This window comes from Thunnus maccoyii, chromosome 10 (assembly GCF_910596095.1).
Source record: "Thunnus maccoyii chromosome 10, fThuMac1.1, whole genome shotgun sequence".
NCBI classification, from domain to species: Eukaryota; Metazoa; Chordata; class Actinopteri; order Scombriformes; family Scombridae; genus Thunnus; species Thunnus maccoyii.
The window spans coordinates 12800876-12824177 of record NC_056542.1 but is presented as its reverse complement, the minus strand read 5'-3'; the positions used below and the strand labels follow the sequence as shown (position 1 = coordinate 12824177).

The 23302-nt window shown below is 41.2% G+C and overlaps 1 protein-coding gene across 12 annotated transcripts in view; it reads left to right on the top strand.

Annotated features, from left to right (window-relative positions):
- The window catches only part of erfl1 (Ets2 repressor factor like 1), a 94674-nt gene that overhangs the window by 62303 nt on the left and 9069 nt on the right, over positions 1 to 23302 (top strand). For 11 of the 12 annotated variants that reach the window (XM_042424444.1, XM_042424450.1, XM_042424446.1 and 8 more), the window contains one exon: positions 22996 to 23132. In XM_042424444.1, coding sequence (XP_042280378.1) covers positions 23009 to 23132 — 124 coding nt within the window. In that variant the 5' untranslated portion in view covers positions 22996 to 23008. The remainder of the gene's footprint in view (positions 1 to 22995; positions 23133 to 23302) is intronic. The other variant, XM_042424455.1, reaches the window with a different exon arrangement.

Sequence of the window (23302 nt, the reverse complement as noted above, 5' to 3'; positions counted from 1 at the left end):
GGGGGCAAAAAAATTTTTTTTAAAGAAACAGAGCGCCTGATTAACAAAATCACATCCATTATGGATGATTCCACAACTAACAATTTATGTCCAATTACAACACTCAGTGAAGTGGTTTTCCCCTTTTATGTAGTGAGGTGGGAAGTAAGGGTGTGGAGATTTGGGGGGATGGATGGGCGTGTAGCAGGACTACGTGGTTCGCGTCAAGACACAGATCTGAAATTAGAGTTTGCAGTTTGACCAAACTGAACTGTTTTTGCTGTGTGCAGATATTGTAGAAAGCGAGAATTTTAAAAACATCGGCACTGAATGTAAAAAAAAATGTCGTTGAATGTATTCCCGGGGTTTTGTAGAATCAGCCAGTGTCGATCTTCTTACCTGCCAACAGGGATGGATATACTTATCAAGTAGTTAAACCTTTTCCAACATATAAATCCATCAGACACAGTGAAGCTTCACAGTGGAATTAATTTTCTGGCTACCCTACAAATGTCAATCTAATATTCACTGGCCTTTTCACTCCAGTTTGGTCTCCACCAACAGCTGAGAAAAATATCTGAACCTTTAACTTGATCAGTTGCCCGTCTTCTTCTCAAGCTACTGGTTTATTTTGATTTTCCGCCATTTCATGCTAGCCGGGTAGCATACACTCACCTTACCCAAGCTTGTTTGATGGAAATAGTTTCTAATGGGAGTGAATAAGAGCTGTTAGACTCAACTTGTCTTTTTTGGTTCAGAGAAACAAAACAATGCGCTAAAAGGTGTGTATAGCTGAAGAGTTTATTGCTGTTGATACTCAGTGGGTTTGACACCACAAGTGACCCTTTCACCTTTAAAATGCATCGGCTTGATTCAGTGGTAATATTGAAAATATCTCTTAACCAAAAAAGATGTCAAAGTAGTTTTGTTTGCTGGCTACAAATTCAAAGTGCTGCAACAAATCAAGCTGTGACTTTCTTTTTGTTAAGATACAACATCTTTTTGTGCTTTTCGTAGGACTTCATTTGAACGGCTGTGACAATACACACACACACACACACACACACACACACACACAGGGCTGGTAGGACACCCTCCATCACTGGAGGACAGCAAGACTTGAAGCTGTTTGAGGAGGACAGTGGCAGGGGGCAGAGGGAGTGCGCTGATGGGGGGGAGAGGTTGAATAAAAAAAATTGATCTGGGAATTTAGCATTTAGACACAGTTTACAAAGCGATATAGAGGGGAGTCACGGGAGCAGAGGGGGCCGTGCGGGGGAGGACACTTAACTTTACAATAGGTCAGCTCTGCCTATTTGACTAACTGTAACCCTGTCGTCCTGCTTTGCGCATATACCTCAGAAAATAAACCCCAAATACGATTCTCAGATGCTCCTCTCAACAATCCATCTTAAGGCGAGCGTGTGATTTAGCTGTTTAGACAGGAGCTTGTTTGTAAAAGCGCAGACCTACTAGCAGCACCATCCTCATCTCTTCCCCACATTTCCTAATGCTGTTCCTATTGTCACCCATCCACACTCCAGTGCACATGCACACGCCAAGACGCCCGACAACAACACACACAAATGCACACACATGCACCCTATGTCAAACACACACACACACAGACACAGAGTAACACACAAACTCTGTCCCGCTCGCTGAGGGGGAGAAAAGGAAAGAAAAAAGGAGAGAAAAAAGAAATCGATCGCCGGGGATAGCGGTGCGCGTCGGAGGATCGTATCTTGTCAAAATAATATATTACCCTCATCCCCGCCTGATCGATGCGGTGGATTAGGGACGGAGGGCTCCCTCTCTCCCCTCCTCTCTCTCCCTCTCTTCTTCCTCGGTGCTTGGTGCAGTTTAATATTTACCTCCGTGAAAGAGCGGCCGCGACGGCTCTCAGCCCTAATTGATTCCGACACATGGGGCTCTGTGCTCAGGCTGCGGATGAGAGAGGGAGGGCCGACTGGAATGCAGAGGGAGGAAGAAAAAGAGAAGAAAGAAAGAATGAATGAATGAAAGAAAAAGAAAAGAAAGAAGGTATGCAGGGAAAAGGAACTTGAGAGGAAGACAACAGTGCAAACAGCAAAATAGTAGGAAAATGTGACGAATGCATGTGCTTATTTCAAGGAGGGAAGAGACAAAAGACATCAGTAAGGAGGGAGAAAGAAGCCGCAGGAAGGAAGGAAAGTGCAAAAGTGAAAAGGCCAAGCTCAAGTATTCAATTTAAAGATGTGAATGGATAAAGTTTACAGGGGCGATAGAAAGACAGGGAAGAAAACCAGGGAGGTCACAGGAAATATTAGAAAGGTGTAAAATGGAGATAGGAGAGCCAGGGGTAGAGAGAGGGATGGCGATGTATGTAGCACAAATAGAGGGGAGAGGGATGAATGGAATGGCTAGCAGAGAGGAAATGAATCAGGAAGAATGAGGGAAACGGAGAGGAGTAGGTGGAAATGGGACAGCACGTGGAAATGGCTCCGGGAGGGCAGGAAGAGAAACGGAGGGATGAGGGCCGAGGAGAGCAAATGAGAGGGGATTAAGAGAGCGACAAGAAGATGGATAGAAACGGAGGAGTGAAACATGACGGCTGGGATGTAAGAGCGCCAATAAAAAGCGAGAACAGGGAGGAAAGAAATAGGGGGATGATGGAAAAAAGAGCCCGGCGCAGAGGTGACAGAATGATATCAGGTGGGATAGACAGAAAACAGGAGTGATAGCAGAGCGAGAGGCGGGAGGGTGGAGAGGGACCATATTTTCCGTTGAAGGAACTGGCCTGTCATGCTGTTCCGCCAGCGCAGAGCGGCTCTATAAAATACAGGGAGCAGGCGGGTCGTGTCGGGTGACTTATGTGTATATCTAGGCTTTGTCAATATTTCTTTCTGTCTTCCTTCCTCTGTGCTCCCCCCTATTGCTCCCTCACTCTTGATTCTCTCTTTTTCCAACTCCAATCGTGCCTCCATTGTCTGTCTCTCTCTTCCTACATGTGTGTTCGTCCCCGTCAAGCGCTCACTTCTTCTCCGCAGCAGCGACGCTCATCTCTGTCCCTATTTTCACTATGAAGTCAGTGCCTATATGCAGTAGGTATAAGTTGTAGAAGTTGTGTGCACCTTTGAGCGGCGTCTTACAAGCCAGACACGACTGTGGCACGATTACTTGAGGACTTGGCAGGCTTCTATCCCCCTGCTGATTCTCCATTATGAGGCAATCCAAGCAGGACGATGAGCCTTGCAGTTAAATTGACATCATTGACAGAACGCCAACACAAATATTCTCATGGATGTTTGTATCATAAAGTCCGTCTCTAACATCAAAATCAAGCAGACAGCCACTGGTGATTTACATCTATCACACCTATCTAGTCCCTGTTTTTGAATTTCACTTTCTGCATGTGTGCACGTATGAATGAATGCATGTGTTTGTGTACGTCTCTCTGTATGAGTACTCCTCCTCTAGTCAGTCTTCGCCCCGGTACAGAAGCACCGGGTGGTAGGCTGATTTATTCATGTGGTCCCAGGGAGGATTGCACCTCCTCTTCCTCATTTGGCATGGTTCAGTATCCTGAGCACAGGCCTGCGGAGACCCGGGTCCATGGGGGGGCAGACATCCTGCAGATACACTGCAATCTACAACTGGTGGACACTCACAAATTACCCTGCTCTACATTTCATGTATATTCATTAAGAAAACATGTCAAAACTTCTCAGAACAGTTTCTGTCTTGGCAAACGTGAGGTTGCCTTTATTTTATGCTTAGATTTTGGTTTAACTGATGCCTTGACCACATGTGACTTTCAAGCAGTGCATCAAGTTCAGGTGGTACCTCATCTTGAAATTTGTGAAAACTATAGGTTTAGATTTACACCGTCTATAAAATATCTCTGAAAAAGGCAGGACTCTCACCACAGATTGTGATACGGATCTATCATGAGTCCATGACAACTGAGTGTCACCACGGAAACAGAGAGAGGAAAAGACAAGAGATACAGGGCACAGAAGTTGTATTCGAATGAAACAGAACTTATTTATTTTTATAGAATAACCCGAAAATTCCCAATCTATCCCCATGACTTCCTCTGTCTCTGTTTCATTGTTTTTTTTTTTCCCCCCCTCAACCCTTTCTCTCTCTCTCCGCTCTCGCTGTGTCTGTTCTTTATTTACACCTCTCCCCTGCTCTCTGCAGTGGCTCAGGGAGCGGTAACAGAAGTGTCACTTGTCATTATTGGTCTAATTCAGTAATCCGTCATCGTGCACTCACTGTATGCAGCGCATTATACGCCGGCACAGCAGGTGTACTACGCACTGAGGTGGAGATTCGATTTGACACGCACACACAGGCGAGAGGGCCGACGGGAGCTGAGAGTGTGTGTATGTACAAGTGTGTGTTTGTGTGTGTGTGTGTTAGTGTGAACGTACATTTGTTTGTGGGTTTGTGTGAGAGAGAGAGGCAGAGGGAAACACAGATAGAAAGATGGAGAGATTGAATTTTTGTGTGTTTGTGTTTGAGTGTGTGTGTGTGCACATGGATATATGAGTTGCTGTGGTTTCAATAGAAATGCAGCAGTCCAAGAGGTCTGTGTACTGAGAGGAGACATCAGACACTGGACAGAGAAAGCAGAAAAAGTAGAGACAGAATAGACATTAGAAATCGCACCGAATATGGAAACAGAAGATAAAACAGAAGAGGCAGCAGGAGTCATTTTAAAAAAAAACATGTACTTGAGAAAAGTGAACGAGATCCTACAGTATATCATGGAGGATTTATATCCAATCATTTAGAATCTGTGCTTGTCAAACTCATCGTTTGGTGTGTCTTGTTTGTGTTTGAAATATTTTTCTTTGCTTCAAAGTTTATGTGTTTTGCTCATGTGCTGAATCGTTTCATGAATCTCATTAAAGTCAGTCAACGACCAAGAGGGAATATGAAGCTGACTGAAAACAGCTTCAGTACAATACCACAAATCAACTGTATGTATGGGTTTTTTTTTCAAATGTTCTAAATATGGGTTGTTAAGTTGTCAACATATATGGTTCAAGATTTTTATTCGATAGCTATAATTCTCTGGGTGATGCAGGTTTTACTGCACTACTATCAGTTAAGTAAAGTAGTTCATTAGACAAAAAATATTTCTTATCTTAGGGAGTTTTAGTGAACAAAATAATTAATAAAATAAAACATTTTATGAATAGAAAGTTAGAAATCTGTTTGAAAGACTCTGCTGCTAATTTGATTTCATAATTTGATTAATGACTAAATTAGTAAATTCACACAAGTCTAGTCACGATTTACTGAATGAGTTTTGAAAAGCTATTGAAATTTTGTCATTCCAGTATAAAATGTTTCCTTTACCCTCGAACTGAGCTGCCTGTCTCGGGCCACAACTCATCATTAGATCATGTGATGATTGTGCCACATTGATAATAATGGTCTAAAGGGATGTAACAGGAGGCTTCACTGGCCAAGTTTCTATCATGTACCGTCCCATTTTTAAAGGACTAACTCACCCTATAGAGGTGGTGGAGTAAATCCATGGTCAAAGACCCGAACATGAAGTCTTCCAGATCTTTGTTGACCCTAGTGCACATAACCCTCGTAGTTATGGATCCCACGAGGGTTGAAGAGCTATGATAGGCCTATCGAACCAAAAGTTTGTTGCCAGGCATGAGATTTAAAATAGTTCTGTTTACATACTCGCCATAAGATACTATGAGAAATTGGTTAAGTTTTAAAATAGTTGAGGTGAGCGATAACTATCTCTAACTGGGTATAGCAGTTGTTTGGGATTATTTACTTTACTGCAAACAAACAAAGCTCTTATGTCGTGAAAGCTGATTTGTACAGTCCAATGTTCAACCCCTCCAGCCCAAGTGGTGGCGCTATTTTAAATCCAATCTGCTCATTCTCCCAGCGCCAAGTGTCCCATCTCCTTACCAGCAATCAATTGATACCAAAACTGTACATTTCTGTAAATTCAGACAAACAGGCCTCTGGTTTGTTTGTTATATTATTGATGGAGCCCCGGGGCGGCCCATGGCATAGGCGACATAGGCGGTTGCCTAGGGCGTAAAATGTCACTTGGGTGCTGCAAGATAAAGTTTTTTTTGAAAGTGAACTATTATACAAGTCTGGCTGGAGTCTGGCCGTCCGGGGGGGGGGTGCACCAATCTAAAATCTCGCCTAGGGCTCCAACACTGTCAGGGCTGGCTCTGATGGAGCCCCCTAGGCAGCAGCAGTCACTGGCCGCACTTCACTCTCAAAGGTCAAAGCTTAGCAGGTTTTGGAGTTCAACAATGCTGAAATACTCTCACATGTCACACTCTTATGTGTCGTAGGGAGATTCCCAAGTCATAAATAAATGGCTCCATGTGAAATGATAGCAAATAAGCAAAATTTCAATTCAGTCTCATTTCCCCTGAGGTTTCCAGATGGAGCCAGCTGCACTGCACTCTGGGTAGGAGAGTTTTTTTTCTGAACCAGTGTGAAAGGGATGGGGTTTAAGGTTTGTGTAGGTGGAGCTTCCCTTTCTCTCTTTATCAATGGCAATTTGTATGTGAGCGCTCACCTCTGTAGTCCCAGCGGGCACGGAGGATTTCATCAAGTTCTTAACCCCACAAGGCTACAAATCCGGTTACCACTGTAAGTGTTTTAAACTGTTTAAACTATCAAAATGCTCCACACTGAGTCCCAGGCCGTGTACGAGTCACTCCCCGACCACACCAAACCATATGAGTCTTAACTGCATTTACTTTACTTTTTTCTCTCATTTTATTTTTGCTTCATACAACACCTGCCATTTCCACCGTTATATCAAACTCCATCTCCAAGTCGACTCCAAGGGGATTCAGGGCTATTGGTTTGTGACTAGTTTCAAGTTTCTACTCTTGGTTTTATTGATTCATTTTTATCATTCCTTTTTTCATTAAGAGCAAGTCAGCTAAATATGAGACATTTTTTTATATGTTTGACAATCCTCTAACTTTTTATCTTTGGATTTTATTTAATTTTATTTACAATACGGTCACTTTCTGTATCAGTATTGAATCCCCTGAATTATTGCTGTTGCATTATAACCTAGTTCATTATTATGGATCATACATATTCATAAAAATCAATACAAATAGGTCCATACTATTACCCCATCCCAAGCTAGACAGCCTATAATTGCATCACATGTACACCATTGCAACTGATTAGCATATAGGATAGGATAGGATTACATTTATGGTAAACTGTCCAAATCATCATATAGCTGAATAAATTTCGTAGAGAAGTTTTAGTGAGACTTGAACGACGATTGTTTTATTTCTTCAAGAAAGTGTTTCAAAGTTTAAATTGATGAGATGAGCTCCAGTTGCAAGAAGTGAGGCAACATTGTGATAACTCGGCTGATAATCGTGTCCTCATTAAAACTTTGTGCTATTTTTAGGGAGAGGCTGGCAGGTTGGGAGAATTTTAGATAACTCAGCTTAAGTTTCAGCTTTTTAGAGACATATACTGTTAGAAAGTATAATAAACTAAACTTATACGTCCTAATAATAGTCTAAAGGCGAAAATCACCATAAATTGCGCAGAGAAAATGTCATGTGTATAACGCGTCGGATGAAATGAGACAGAGAAAGCTGCTTTAAGCTCTTAATTTTAATGTTTCACTGTGCACAGAAGTGTGTAACATTTCAGTCTCTTACCACACTTTGATCAGTGTAGTCTCACTTCTTTCTGAAGCCAATTTTCCCCCTGTTGGATCTCACTTCCTGCACGCAAGGACAAACAAAAAGGGGTGACTCACTGCCTGCTGGTATAAAAAAAAAAAAAAAAAAAACTCACAGTGACCTAAATCTTTCGCGCATAATTGCATAGAGATATGAGTCTATTAGAAAAAAAGCATAAGTAAGATAACTAATTGATTTAGCGAATTGATTTTGTTTTGCGGTTGCTTGCCTGATGATGATCACCGAGTGGAGGTTTATTTTCCATTATATGACTGATCAGAGGCCGCCAATAACGCTCAATGGATCAATAACCTCCTCCTCTCTCCTGTCCTTCCTTCTCCTCCTGATGTGTCCCTAACGAACAACTAAAGTACCATCAAACTACAGTAATGATTATATTCCTTTTGGGACTGAACATGATATTTTTAACACTTGGCCTAAAATATTTATATAAAATCTTGTTTAAAAAATCTATATTACTTGTCTGATCATACATTGTTTCTATAGCAGTTGCTTCACCTTTGTTTAAGAGCTTATTCCTACTATAACGTCCTGAAAATGGATGACAAGCTCACAATAATTTACCGTTTCTCCCGGAATCAGCTGATTAATATCCACCGTGTAATTATTTGGTTAATGCCAAACATTGTGGAAAGAAATTGGGCGGGCAAAGGACAATATAGTTAAGAAGAGGAAAAGAAGTCGCCAAACTAAGTTTTAAAAAGAGGTACGAGGAGGAAGAGGAGGGAAGAAGGAAGGAAAGCGTTTGAATTATTATCCTGTATAAGCTTGAGTGGACATGAGACAGAGAGCAGGGGGCGATATGGCGATCTGTTGAAGAAAAGATGAGAGGTGAGCCCGAAGGAGAGAGAAAGAAAGAGATATGGGAGGAACTAGAGAGGGAGGGCCGATGATGAATGGATGGAGAACAGGGATGAGAGACGGAGCAGCATGAAAGAGTATACGGTGCGCGGTCCCGCTCCGAGGATGATGAAACGTTAATTAAAGTAAACGAGCTACCTGAGCTCCCCGGCTAACCCCCTGTCACACTCTGTCAGGAGACAGAAAGAGGGAGGGAGGAAGAGGAGGAGGAGGAGGAGGGAGGGAGGAGTAGAGGGAGGGTGGAAATTTGACTGAGGAGGAGAGAAGTTGGATAATCCAGCTGTGGCTTTAGTTCAAGGTTGATTGCTGTCACAGTCTCAGGCGCAGACGCCATACGTCTGCAGACCATGCAGCCATTAACACGGGGTCAAATCATTACATGCTCAGCCTGTATTATACAAGCAAAACACATTTTTGGTACATTTTGACTTTTACCATCATATTCCACCATGTTCTGCATTAAATTCCTATTTTTATTAGTTGCTTTTTATGCCTTTTATAACAGAAAATACACCGCGGAGAGTTTTCGGTCCATTGAGCTCTCTATTGCGATGACATCAACTCATGAGAACTTCCATAAAATTTTCAAATAAATATCAGAGGCGACTTGTGCACGAATTTGCATCTAGCAGTTATTGCAATATTAACATAATATTTTTAGTTTTACAAAAAAAAAAAGTAGGCCCCAATTTCCGAATCACATCCTTCCAAAATCCCCATCCTCCTCCTGCATATGTCCTCTGTCTATAGGCTATATTTCCCGTTCAGTCCACGCAAGGTTTATCCGCCAAGATCACCTTTGTTTCTTTTTTTAATGCTCATATTCATTCAATTAATCTGGGCTCTAATTCGTTTATATATTTATTTACTCGGTCTCGCTATCACTCTCTCCTTTTTTCATCTCTCTCCAACGATTATCCTGGCGTCTAATTAGAAATCGATGCTGCTGGGCCGGCGGGTATTTGCAATGTGTTTGTGGACGTTGAGAACAATTCCCCGGACAGAAAAGACTGAGAGAAGAAAGAGAGAGAGGAAGAGGAAACGCTACACTACACTGCACTGCACTGCACTACACACACACACACACACACACACATATATATATTCTGACAACCGACTTTACTGCTTGCAGCTATTCTTCTTTCTAAAAAGCAGTGGGCTAAGTAAAAAAAAAAAAATGCAAGGAAAGGAAAAATGAAAAGAAAATCATTTTTTAACGACTGACGCGAGGGATTTCTGCAGAATTGTTGAGGAGTGTTTCCCCGTCTTTTAGGAAAACAAACAAATCTCGAAGTGGAAAAGCACTTTAAATGTGATGGCCTGTGTCTAACCCCAGCCAGTGCTTTGCCAAAAGTCGAAGGAGCCAATTCATCACAAAGTTATAATGTGCAGTCGGCTGTGGAAATTGATATAAATACAAATTATTATTGTTATTGTGATAATAATAATAATTAGAAATTTTGCAACGCATCAAGACAGCAGGGATGTTTGACTGGTGGCACAGTGTGTCTGACTGTGTTGTTATGTTGTAATAATACTTCATTCATTTTTTTTGCATTATTAAAAGCTTATATTCTTGCGCACTATTAGCCTATAGGCCTCTCTATGTAACTCGGCATGAGTCGTAATTCATGCATGAGTCCAACTTTAATGTTTTATTTATTTAAATGAGGCAAAAAACTACCAGAAAATTGTTTTTAAAGCTGTTTAGCAGCAGGTCATTAACCTGCATTTGTCCCCTTTAAAATAGCAGCCACAGACGTGTGACAGTGACAAATTTTTATCACACTCAGAGTGGACTTTCTTTCTTCATCATCTTCTTTTTCTCTGGATCGGTGTGTGCAGTCGCCGGTGTCTTGTCTAATGTTCACACCGAGCCGGAGTCTCTTCCTCGCCGCCGCGTCCCGTGGAGAGGAGTCGGTATATAGAGGCGACGGGTTAGCGCCATTACCGGAGCCAATCGAACCTAACCGGATTAGCAGCTGCCAGATGGGGGGGAAAAAAAGAGAAAGTGTTCCAACCAAGTGAAAAAAAAAATAAATGTAGAGAATGAGAGCCTCGCACTTTTATTAGTTCAGCTTTACACCACGGTGTGTTTACCGTCTGCGCCCTGCGTTTTATTGGCTCGCCCCATAATCTGTTTTCCAGATGCTGTTTTCTCTCTGTGTTTTCTGTGTTTATCATCCCAAACGAGATGCATCTCTCTCTCTCTCTCTCTCTCTCTCTCTCTCTCTCTCTCTCTCTCTCTCTCTCTCTCTCTCTCTCTCTCTCTCTCTCTCTCAGTCAGGAAGTGTCATATCGGGAAATGCAGTGTTGGAGTGTCACCCCCCTCTGCATGATGAGGAAAACTGAATAACTTGCTTTTTCTCGTTGTTGCTTCACATTTCGTCAACCCCTGTGATGCTTTACTTGTGCCAAAACCATCAGTCTGGGCTCTCTGGTGTGTGTGTGTGTGTGTGTGTGTGAGTGTGTGTGTGTGTGTGTGTGTGTGTAGGCTGTGTGTGTGTAGTTTTTTGCATGTGTGTCTTTGTTGCTCTGCTGTGCAGTATATAGGACTATCATATTTGAGGCTCCATCCTTGCATTTTCTGTCTGTCTTTCCATCTTGCACGCTCATTAAACGTCCCTCACACACACACACACACACACACACACACACACACACACACACACGCTCTCTCTCTCTCTCTCTCTCTCTCTCTCTGTCTCTCCCTCTCCTTCTTCTTCTTCCTCCGCGCCTCACGCTCCCCTTGCCCGTGGCTATATGATCGTGAAAAATGTGTTTACAAAACTCGCTCTCTCACAGATCAAACCGTACGGACGAATCAAAGACTTTGGAGAGAGGAGAGAGGCAGAGAAGAAGAAGAGAGAGAGAGAGAGAGAGAGAGAGAAGGAGAGATAGAGAGAAGGGGTATGAGCAGAGGGTGTGTTGAGGCCTTATAATTTTAAAATTCTCTGTGTGTTATTCTCTTTTTTTCCTCCTTGTGAGTGTGTGTGTGTGTGTGTGTCTGCCTGTATCTCCTTTGGTAATACAATATCTTTAAGGCCCCCAAAACAACTATCTGTGTCTCACAGTTAAACATGAGATAATGCAATATTGATGTCTCCTTGTCTTTGCTATAACGCAATACTGGGCCCATTCTGGCTGGACACACTAACATGGGCCGATAGTGCCCTTGCACTTAAAAGAATTACTGTGATCCTGCAATAAATTTTAGAGGGATGCTACACAAATATCAGGTCCCTAAAGGAATATAGTGGAGTTAGTGGAACCATAGGAGATAAAAATACTTCCAAAATAGCATCAAGCCACCTTTCAGACTAAGTGAGACACACACAAAAAAAACCAGATTGGACTTTTTGTTTTGTGAGAGTGAGTTGCTTCTTTATGCGTTTGCTTTTTCAAAAGAGCAATTATAAGATATGTTTTTCGCAGGTGGCCCCAATTTAAAGTGACTCGGTAGATTGAATCCTCACAGTCATGGGGACTGCTCCGTATTGTGTTAATCAACCAGAGATTGCCTTCTTAAGGTTTATCAATTGATTGAATTTTCTTGCTTTTTAGTTCCTCTTTTCTAATATTTCTTAATGCCAGACATTGAGTGGCTGTCACCGTCTTGATAAAGGTTGATGGACTGTGAAAACACCAGGGACAGTGATGGAAATAAGTCCAAGACTTTATTGCTCTATCAATGACAAAGTCTCTCATGTTGTATTTTGTAAATACAACCAAGCTGAAAACAACTAAAAAAAAAAAAAGGCAGTTTGTTAGAACTCCTAAAAACACAATTAATGTGAGATTTTGTCATTCAAAGAAAAGACATTGCTTTTGTGATTTAATTGCAGCCTCTTAAGAGAAGTTTCAGGCTGCACAAACAGAGTTGTGAGGACTTCTGTGTTTAAATAGAAGGATCTTGCCTCGGTTCGTGTGTGTATTTTCATCGCAAAAGAGAGAGACAGTGATTGACCTCACTCTAGGTTTATGATAGGGGCTTTCATGGGTTTGTATGCAAGACAGAGGACAGAGTGTATAAAATATAGAAGGACAGGAGGAAGACATAAAAAAAAATGATCAGTGGGACACAAGGAGAGCTGAGGATGAGGAGTGTCAGTTTGAAGCTGGTGAAGGGGGTGAGGAGGAGGAGGAGGGGGGGTGGTGGGGGGGCAGACAGACAGGCAGGGGGAGCGATTATAGCAGGGTTTATGTATGAGCTATTGATTGAGTCGGTGGTGACTTCTTGAGTGGTTAATTCGGGAAGTGAGAGCGATAGAGAGAGTAACTCACTGACCAGAGAGGGGAGGGCGGGTGAGTTGAGGGGGCAGTGGGGGCTTGGGGGGGGGGGGGGGGGGGGATAAAGACAGAGATAGAGAGAGCGTGATGAGGATGAGTGGGGAGAAAGAGAAGTGCCTTTCCTCAGGTGAAATCGTGAAAGACAAGATACTGTTTAGGGAGGAATTATGCTGTGATTCTTAGTGACTAATAAAAGCACTGTTAACCCTTGTCTTTAGCTGAAAACTGCTTTATTTCTTTGTTTTTTTAAATATTAGTAACCTATTTTTTTCTTCTTAATTATTCAAAAGCCATTATGCAGAAAAGTTTCCCATTGCCAAAAACTGGGCTTGCACATTTAATAAAGGTGACTAAATGTATATAAATATACAGACTAAAATGACCATCCATCGAAATATTCCATGATTCAGTTGTCATATGAGCTATGTATCATCAAATATATACTCATTTTGTTTACCGAAAAATCATTTCAACAAAGAAAAATGTACAGTTTGCTTTCCAATTTAATGACATTACTTATATTTTGGGTCAGTTAGATCACAGAGAGGTCTCAGGAGCAAACTGTGAAAGAAAATTCCAATAAAATAAATCCAATCGGACTTATTTGGGATTTGGAAGGGTTGCGTTAAAGCACCGTCAACACCAGTCACAGATATAAACATGAAAATACATTATATATAACAACCAGGGTCTCTTGAGACCAAAAAGTAAAGGTAATGCATCATTTTCTGTCACAGACTCCTGAAACGAAAAAAAGTCATCCAGAATCAAGGTGATAAAATGATGTTAAGTATGTTTTTTTTTCAGCTGTTAAAGAATGCCCCAAACACAACATAAACAAAACAACAAACAAAAACATAAACAACATTTCTGTAATATTCATACTGTGGGTAGAGGTGCATTTATAGTGAACTTATAGCCTCTGTATCACCATTATTATCACTACAATGTTATTTTGGGGACTTGCATACATTTATAGTTTCCTTGCAAAGCTCATTAATTGTTCTACAATCTGCTGTCCATCCTAAACAGAGTTAGTTCCATTTTAAAAACTATTTTGTTGTGTCTTTCTAACTGCTCTTTTTCAACATTGCAGCAATCACCTCCTCTGTTCCTCACATACACACACACGCGCACACACATATCTAGCCTAAACAGGCATGCGCACATTCACACACTTCGTTCTCTATAGGCGTGTTGAGCCCATAGGATACTCATCTGCTCCCTGGAAACAACAGATGGTTCCCTTTTTCTCACTGTATCACCTTGTCTGAGGAAGTCAAAATTAACTGCAACAACTTGGACTAGGAAGCAAGGTGGTGTTTGCGCGTGCGTGCGTGTGTGTGTGCGTGTGTGTGTTTGTGTTTGTATGGTGAGTTAAGAGAGTGGAGAATATCTGTTATAGCCTATAGATTATTATTCAAAATGTGTCCAATGCATAGGCTCATGCGCCAGTAGTTTCGTTAGTGATGCATCTCGCATGTAGTTTGTTTGCTGGTAGGATATCCTGCAGTCAAATTCCCTAAAAGCTGTTGGGTGCACGCGCGTGTGTAGGCTATAAGTGGGTTTTTCATGTGTGTGTGTGTGTGTGTGCGTGTGTGTGTGTGAAGGTCAGCTCGCCGGCGCAGTTTCTTTTCCTATTTCTCTTCCCTCTCGCGCAGGTTTTGATCTCTCAGCCGCGAGATCAAAGGCGCTCTCTGGCTATTAGTCAGCGCGAGCCATTGATCCCTCATCGATCCACGCGAGACACAGCCGCCCCGTGAACACCGCGCGAGGCTCCCCAAAGCTCCTCCCGCGCGTCGGGAGAGAGAGGGAGAGAGAGAGAGAGAGAGAGAGAGGGAGAGAGAGCGCGAGCAGGAGAGAAGAAGAACGCAAAGGAGGGAGGTGTGTGTGTGTGTGTGTGTGTGTGTGTGTGTGTGTGTGTGTGTGTGCGTGTGTATTTTTCTACTGGCGCGGGCAGAGCCAAACTCGAGCTTTTTCTTTGCCGCGGGACATGAAACAATGAGGCTCGAGCCGGTTTTAATAAAGCGCTCTTTCCCTCCTTTCAACTCTGGCGCGAGGCGGACGAGCCGGCAGCGGAGAGCGATCGATAATTAATGACGATGAATAATTTAACCCTATCGATTGATACTTTTTTTCATCCCTTTTCCCCTTCTTTTTTCCTTATTTTCTTAAGGCCGACGTTCCATACCATACTAATACCGTTTTCACGCGCTCACATCCTTATCTCCACTCACCTGTTCTTAAACTTGTTGGAGTTCTCCGCCTTTCATGAAAGTCTGAAAAAACATGTTTCCTTATTTATCAGGAGCAACTGTAGCCTATTTATGACCGCAGCAGCAGTCGAACTTCATATGGCTGCTGTAGGGATCACTAAAACTCTAAAACTTCTCTTCTACCAGGCCTTTATTAACAAAATCAATCTTTTAAAAGGGTATGGTGATGTCCTATATTTTTCTTATTGACAAGAAATTCCACGGAAGATGAAAACTAACAATGAATTGTGCCTATTAACAAGTTATTCCTCTCCATAGACCTCTATGGTTGCCCAAAAACTACACACTGTCGAACTGAGTGAGATGTTCCTTCATTACCATGAACACAGCCACTTTTATTCTGAGGTGATACCACTCAAATGCTCACTAGAGCACCAGGTGTGTATTAATCCATGACTGAAAATAGTCCCCAACAAATGCACTGTTTATTCCTGTTAGCAAACTAGAAATTCATTAGCCTTTTTAAAAGAAAATGAAAGTATATTTGAAACCTGTTTTTTTTAAATAATGTATCTTTAGTAGGGACCAATGGGCTTGGAGCTGAAGGTCACAGACAGGCTGGGGAAGTCGGAAAGTATTGAAAGATAAACACATTGTTGATTTTGGTCTTTTCGTGGGATTCACTGACAAGACGAAAAATATAATGCAACACCAGTCTATCATTTAAGCCTCAAACTTAAGGTCTGCCAATTCAAACGTATTAGTTTTGGGGCTAGTTATTGTCAGTTATCATATGGCTGGATTTTTTTAAAAACATACTTCCTGACCCATTTTCTTCACTTTAAAAGATGAATATTTGTTTCACAATCACCATACCAGCTCATTAATGTACAATACGTTTCAAACTGAATTTCACTGAGTGATATTCTGGTTCGGCGGTGCTGTCAGGTGATAGCCTATCTCAGTGTGAAGGACTCAGCATTAGCTTTGCCCCTGCAGTGTGGAGTAATGGGTGCTCCGTGGGAGAACAGGCAGAGTCGCAGAGCCTCAGTACTCCTGTAACTATACATCTTGGTTAAATACACTGACAGAGCTGCACTGCTGCCTGTTCCTGTTACAGCGGCTGCACTGATTTCTCACTTTTTCATATGACAGTATATGATGGTTATATGGAGTTCAAATGTGGAAATATAGCGGCTATGAAAGTCACAATATCACCACTAAAGTGTTCATATATCCACCTTTTTGACTCTTAAACATTGTAAAAATAAAACAGATTATAGTGTTTTCAACAATCACTGTTTTAATCCAGTAGTTTTGAGTGATTTATTTATTTATGGATCTGCAAAAGGTAACACTTATTTCCAACATGACCCCAGAATTGTTAACAGACACACATAAAACATGTAGCATAAAACTATACCAATGCCTACTTCAATGTCATATAATTAATCCAGTATATTCTCATTTTAGTTTTTATAGAGCTGAAATGATTAGTCGATTAATTGATTAGTAGATCGACAGAAAATTAATCGGCAACTATTTTGATTTATTGTTTTGAGTCATTTTTTTAAAGAAAAAATACCAAAATTCTCTGGTTCCAACTTAAATTTGAATATGTTGTGGTGTCTTTTGTCCTCTATGATAGTGAACTGAACAGCTCTGGGTTGTGGACTGTTGGTCGGGACAAAAGAAGACATTTTAGGCTGCATCTTGGGTTTTGGGAAACAGCGATTGACCTTTTTCATCTTTTACTGACATTTAATTAACCGAACAAAATTGATTAATCAAGAAGATGATCATCAGATTAATCTATAATGAAAATAGTATTCAGTTGCAGCCCTCACTCTGTATAATATCCTACAAAAACCTCAATATGACAGCTCTATTTTTGCAAGAGTTTCACAAATCAGTTTACTGCAAGGAACACCCAGTTGATTAAGTTTTGGGGGGTTAAAGTTAAGTAAGATTATGTTCATTAGGCTTAGGGGAAGTTAATTTGGTTGAGGATAAGGTTGTAATGTTAAGGTTTTCATCATTGTTTCTCTTAGTTTAATGAAAATCCGCAGGGTCTAAAAGTTTTGGGACTGTTCCATTCTTACTTACTTATCCTAAACAGTAGGATTTTTTTTTGTGGGAAGATGAAACTAGATAGACTTTCAGCAGTATATTACATGCAGTGTTTTTTGCATGCAAAATATGTTTTAAAAAGTCTGATATAAAACAACTTCAAACCAAAACAAAGATAAAAGATTCATTATTCATTATGCAGGAGCAAGTGTAAAAGTTATTTCCTAATTAAGATAAGAAATGTAAGGAAATGAGACCAATTATAAGCCACTGTAGTAATAAAATTTGATTCAGTGTTGACTTTTCTCTTTAACATCAGGATGGACAGGTTCTTTTTCCCTCATCCTGGCCAAACCCCCCCTCTTCCTTCCCTCCTCCTCTTCCTCCTCCTCCTCGTCTCCTCTCTCTCCCCTCCTCGTTTCTCCTCTCTCCTTCTTTCCATCTCCTCTAACAAACCCATAGCAGAGTCCCTCTGTTCTTCCACCCTGAGGCTGACCAGTGTGTCAGAGCTAACCAGGGAGAGGAACAGAGAGAGAGGGAAAGGCAGAGATAGCGGGAGAGAGGCAAGCAGAGAGAAAGAGAGAGAGTGAGGGTTCAGTTGGGCCTTTTTCAGGGGCAACCAAAAAAAGGAAGATGAGACAGATGTACACAGTCCGTTTCATCTAGTGGAAAAAGAAAGCAGGAGAGGCCAGACTCTTCATGCCTCTCATATTTTTCTATCTTTTTATATCATGACCCATCACTCTTTCCTTCTTTAGACAGCACTGGAGACATAATGTTGCCTGAATGTCAGGCTGCCCCCCTTTCTCCCGCTACCCCAGTCACTCTGTAGAATTTCAAAACATAGTTGGTACCACAGAGTATTCCTCACACTGTTTCCTTTTCACTCCCGTCAGTGGCCCACTAACCTTGGCTCCACAAGTTACACCAGTTCTGCTGACGGGCTCGGGCCTATGGATTACCAACCTTGTTGCAAACTTGCATCAGTGTGGATCAGTCCCTCCTTTTTTGAGGGGGGTTGATGTTCCAAATACACAACCATGATCTCAATTGATAACTGATGTGACCTGACTGATCTCTTCCAAACATATTTAGAGTAGTTTTGATTTGTCTCTGCCTGGACAAGATGACTGAGAGTCCATAACGAGGCTCGAACATCAGCAGATAGAACCTGAGCCTCATGTTGCATCAGGTTTGTTGCTGAAAGTAGTTGCTTAAATTTGATATGATTGTGCACATTCTTTAGAAGACCTTTAATCTTGACCTTATCCTAATTATGAATATATTTAATGCAGCTTTCTTCTTCCTCTTTTTCTATTATTCCAATCAGCAAAAATTACATCTGAAAGTTACTTAAAACAAGCAAGCAAACTTTATTTCTATTGTACTTCTCAAAACCAAAGTGACAATGTGCTATACAGGAGAAACTCAAAAAGGAAAAGAGGGCGAGGGAGAAGACAACATATGAAACAAGGAGAAAGACCACAAAATATAAAGTTATAAAGTCAAGAAAAAGCCAAAAAAAAAAAAAAAACACTGGTTTGGCTGCTCTGAGTTTGTGTCCAAACTCTCTCCCTTGTTCACTAATTCACTACTCCCTATATAATAAACACTCAATAGTTTATTCTGTAGTGAGCAGTAAATTAAGATTTTGTTCACTAAGTCTTATAAATCATCATTTTGCGTCATCACAGACAGCTGTAAATTCATGCAAATGTAATTTTTGCATCTATAAATACAACACACTGCATTGTGGGATTGTTAGCAGACAGTAGTGTTTATGCCGTGGACACATGTTTTTTTTCATTCTGTCTGAATTGTTGAGGGCGCTACATAAAATGGTGAACAGTAAATAGAGTGCACTATATAGTAAATGAGGGAGCGATATCGGGTGTTTGAAAGTCGAGCAGAAGCAACAACAGCAAAAAAACACGATCACCTTTCAGCCTTGACCGGCCTTGACCTCACACAAGTGTGTTTGTCCTTGCATCTTTCTAGAGCCCTAAAGACACAGGAAAAACCTGTCCCTAAAACCACCGCACTCTTTCAACAGTTGACTGGATTATCAAAAAGCCTCTGACTCATCAACACACCGGAGGGTTTGCAGCAGGAATGTGTGTTTGCTAAAGGTAGTGTAGGCCGACACTCCACAACATGTGGAGGATCACAACTGTGGTTTCCTTTGAACGGCGAATGCGCTTTTGTCAAGATTTAACTGTGCACAGTGACTCGGTGCCCCTATTGTATGTGTTTACTATTGTCACTTGTAACTGTGTGATCCATCATCCACACTGGGTTTTTACAGGTGGCTTTTTGTGGGAGAAAGGTCCTTTTGTTCGTAGTGTTGTGTCCACAGTCGCTCTGTGCAAAATGAAATGCATTTGTGTTTTTGTCTGCGCACATCTCTGTGCTCTATCAGCACACCAGCATCTTTAGTAAACAAAGTGCATTCTCTCTTTCAGCTCGGTGAGATGTGTGTTAGTGTGCCTGTATTGATTCAGTCAATATCTATGGGCTCCATGTCTTATTTTGTGTGCAGCCTCTCACTGTGTGTCTGTGTGTGTGTGTGTGTGTATCAGCTACCTGAATACCTGCGTATTTGTGCCATATCTGCTTGAGTCTGTGTGTTTACTGTGCATGTACAATCCATTACAATCTGTGAGCGTCTGTATCTGACAGTCTGTGCATGCATGTGTGTGTAAGAGTGTGTGCGTACGAGGAACAGTATTCCCTGGGCTGCTAGTTATAATGTTTCTGGGGGTGATGGGGGGAACTTGAAAGCCCTGCGCTGCCCAAATCAAAACTAACAAGGAAATGATGGGGGCTCCTTTATCTCCTCTCTGGCCTGGGGGGCCGAGGGGGGCGAGAACGGGAGACTGGGGAGGGAGAGAGGGAAAGGAGGAGGAGGGAGGGAGGGAGGTAGAGAGGGAGGGAGGGAGGGGAGGAGGAGGAGGAGGAGGAGGAGGAGGTGGGGGCAGCCTGGCTTCCTCTTTGATTTGTAAAAAATGCATTACCTCCGAAATCAAACGGAAAATTACTGCGCCGAAGCAAAACACACAGAGCAGGAGAGAAGGAGCAAAAAAAGGAGATGGGTGGGGCGGGAGGGAGAGAAGACAGTGGATAGGTGTGTGTGAATAGAAAGGAGGTGGGAAAGAGGAAAGGAGGATTCACCTGCATAGACGCGCTGTCGGATAGAAAAAGGGAGGATGGGTATAGATTTGAGGTGGTGTGTAGGTGGTATGAGAGAGACCCTGACAGATAGGAGAGCACATATATATCATCTTCGGAGAGGACTAGCTTATACATGCTGTGGACCACGAGAGTATGGCAAATGAAAGAGATGATGCAGTATTGATGACCTGTAGCCCACAGGGAAGAGGAAATTTATAGATTACTACCTCGAACACAAAGAATATGTTATTTTTTAAAGACTTATACCAATCTCTGCAGAGGCCTTCAGTCAGATGTACAGGTTAGGTAGCAGCATTTTAATGGAAGGACATGCGTTTTGAAATAGAGCATTGTGTGAAGGCCATTACCGATACGCTGAATACAAAATGATCTCTGTTACAGGCTACGTGTTGTATAGTTTTGTAGAAGAAAAAGTCCCAGGTGAAAACGAGTAGCTTTTTTTTTTTAATCACCAAGTTATAGCTGTTATTTGAACCTTTACGATAACTTTAACTCATCATGGGAAAAGTGAGCGCAGGCAGAGACACAAGACAGAGAGAGAAATAAGGAACGATAACATGAATGATAAAAAAAAATGAGATAGGATGAATGCCAACTCTATATTTGAAGACAGAAGGAGCAGCTTGAAAACAAGAAAGATAAAGAGAGAGAGGAGAGAGCAAGAGGGGCCACAATCCAAAGGCTAGGAGCAGGGTGAGAGTGAGCGAGCGAGCGAGCGAGCAAGCGAGAGATAGATGGAGAGAGTCGGTCAGAAAGAGAGAGAGAGAGAGAAATGCCTGGAGTTAGCAATAATAATTTATACAAACACACCTTAATAATTCACGTTCCATTTCAATGCTGGAGGGAAAATCCAAAATTCACAGAGCATAATTAAATAGAGGCAGAGAGTGAAGGGAGAGATAGAGAGACCAGCATTAAAGAAGCCAGTGTAGCAGCAGGGTATCTCTTCCATCTGAGCTTTGTAAAACAACCCTGATGAAACTGTGATATCCAAACTAGATCCCATCTCATAGTCCCCTCGCTCTGAAATCTCCTTACATACAACTGTCAGCAGATGTCTATATGCCTTTATTTAGGAGACATTATGAATATTGTTAGCTGTCATTTAATAAAGCAACCAACCCCTTCCTCACAGACGATTGTTTATAACCCGTTCAGATCACATGCTGGCATATAAAAGGAGCACGAAGCAATGCGATGGATTGAAAATCAACAGTTTGTTTTAGACTTTCACTCAAGGTACTGCGTTGTGTTTTTAAAAAATGCAAAATGACAAGTGAGAAAAAGAAACATATATCTCTTATTACAGATTTGAGTCAGTAATTATTGCCAGTGAGAAAAGTAAATCACTGTTGTTGAATTCAGCTGTATATTTTGGAAATGTTCACTGGGCATCAGCATAATATTTGTTGACTCTTTTTCAAATATTATTTAAAAAACTATGTGGAATGTAACCAAGTACATTTACTCAAGCTCTGTACTTAAGTATAGTTTTGAAGTTCTTGTACTTAATTTGCATATTTCCGTTTCTTCTCCACTGCATTTCAAAGAGAAATATTGTATTTTTATCTGACGGCAAGAGTTACCAGCTTATAAACTATGACTCATTGTTATAGATTTTTAAAAAAGTAATTAGAATTATCTTCGTCTTGACCAACTGCAACAATAAAATGTGACTTACACATTAATGCATCAACAATATTAATCAAAAAGCTATGTAAGACTTACAGCGGCCAATGCAAAACTTTAAGTACATTTATCTGATGATACTTTCATACTTTAAATGTTTGGATTGTATTGCAACTTTTACTTAAGTAAAGGTTTTGAATACTTCTTCCACCACTGATATTTAACGGTGTGTCATGCACATACACAAGTGCTCAGACCACACGGACTCATAAAACACCAAATATACAGTTTCAGAACATAACTTCTTAGATATGCAAACAAAGAACTTTGACTTCTCTATCATGAAAAGTTGTAGCCTTTAAATCATAATATCGTACAAAAACATTACATTGACTTTATCTTCAAATCCACCAACATAAATCAAATCCTTTCCTTTTCTAGAAGACCTTTATGTTTCGATAGCTAACGGTAGCGTACTTGGCCATAACTTTGCACACAGACATCTTATTGTGTAGATAACTTATTATGTAGTTCTTACTTCTTAAAACTCCACTCAGGAATAACCAAGCCATATTATATATTAAAAAGTCTTATTTTTTAATGTGTAATGTGGCTCAGTTTTGACTTGGTTTTCAAAAGTGTATTTAATTCCTCCCGTTCATAAATACACTACAGGGATGTCCACCATGTTGCATCAGACATAGCCTCAGGTGGCCACACAAGATCACATCCATCAAACACCTGATCTCTACCAAAGACATATGAAACATAACCTTGCCATATTTCATATTGATTTAAGGTATGTTTTTGAACCCATGTTGCGCCCTTAGACCCTTATGCAATACCTCCATTTTCAGTCTGACTCAAGTAAATTTTCAACAAAGTTTACACTCTTCAACTTTGGCTTCAACTCACTGAAATAAACCAACTGAGTAGTTGACTCCGACTTTGGCAAATCTGTACAAGTGATCATGTTTTACTGACTCTGTCTTTTCCCTCTTTCTCGTCTGTTTGCTTTGTTTTAGGTGTTGTGGAGGCATGGACTGTAACTGCGTCAGTGATCTGTTGCTCCCCCCGGTGCCTGCGCTCTGGACGCCAGGTCAGTCCCAACGTCATGTTCAACTGACTGAAAACAAGAAGCCCCTTTTTAACCTTGCATCAGGTTTGCCTAAAGTCATGTACTTTATAACATAAAAATACTCACTATACATTTATCTAAATGTCGACCCAGGTCATGTGTGTAAATTTGGTGAAACTGGTTACCCGAAATAAGCAAATACAGTTCTGATAAAATGTATGAAAGATCACCACCATCATCATCTTGAAATTCAT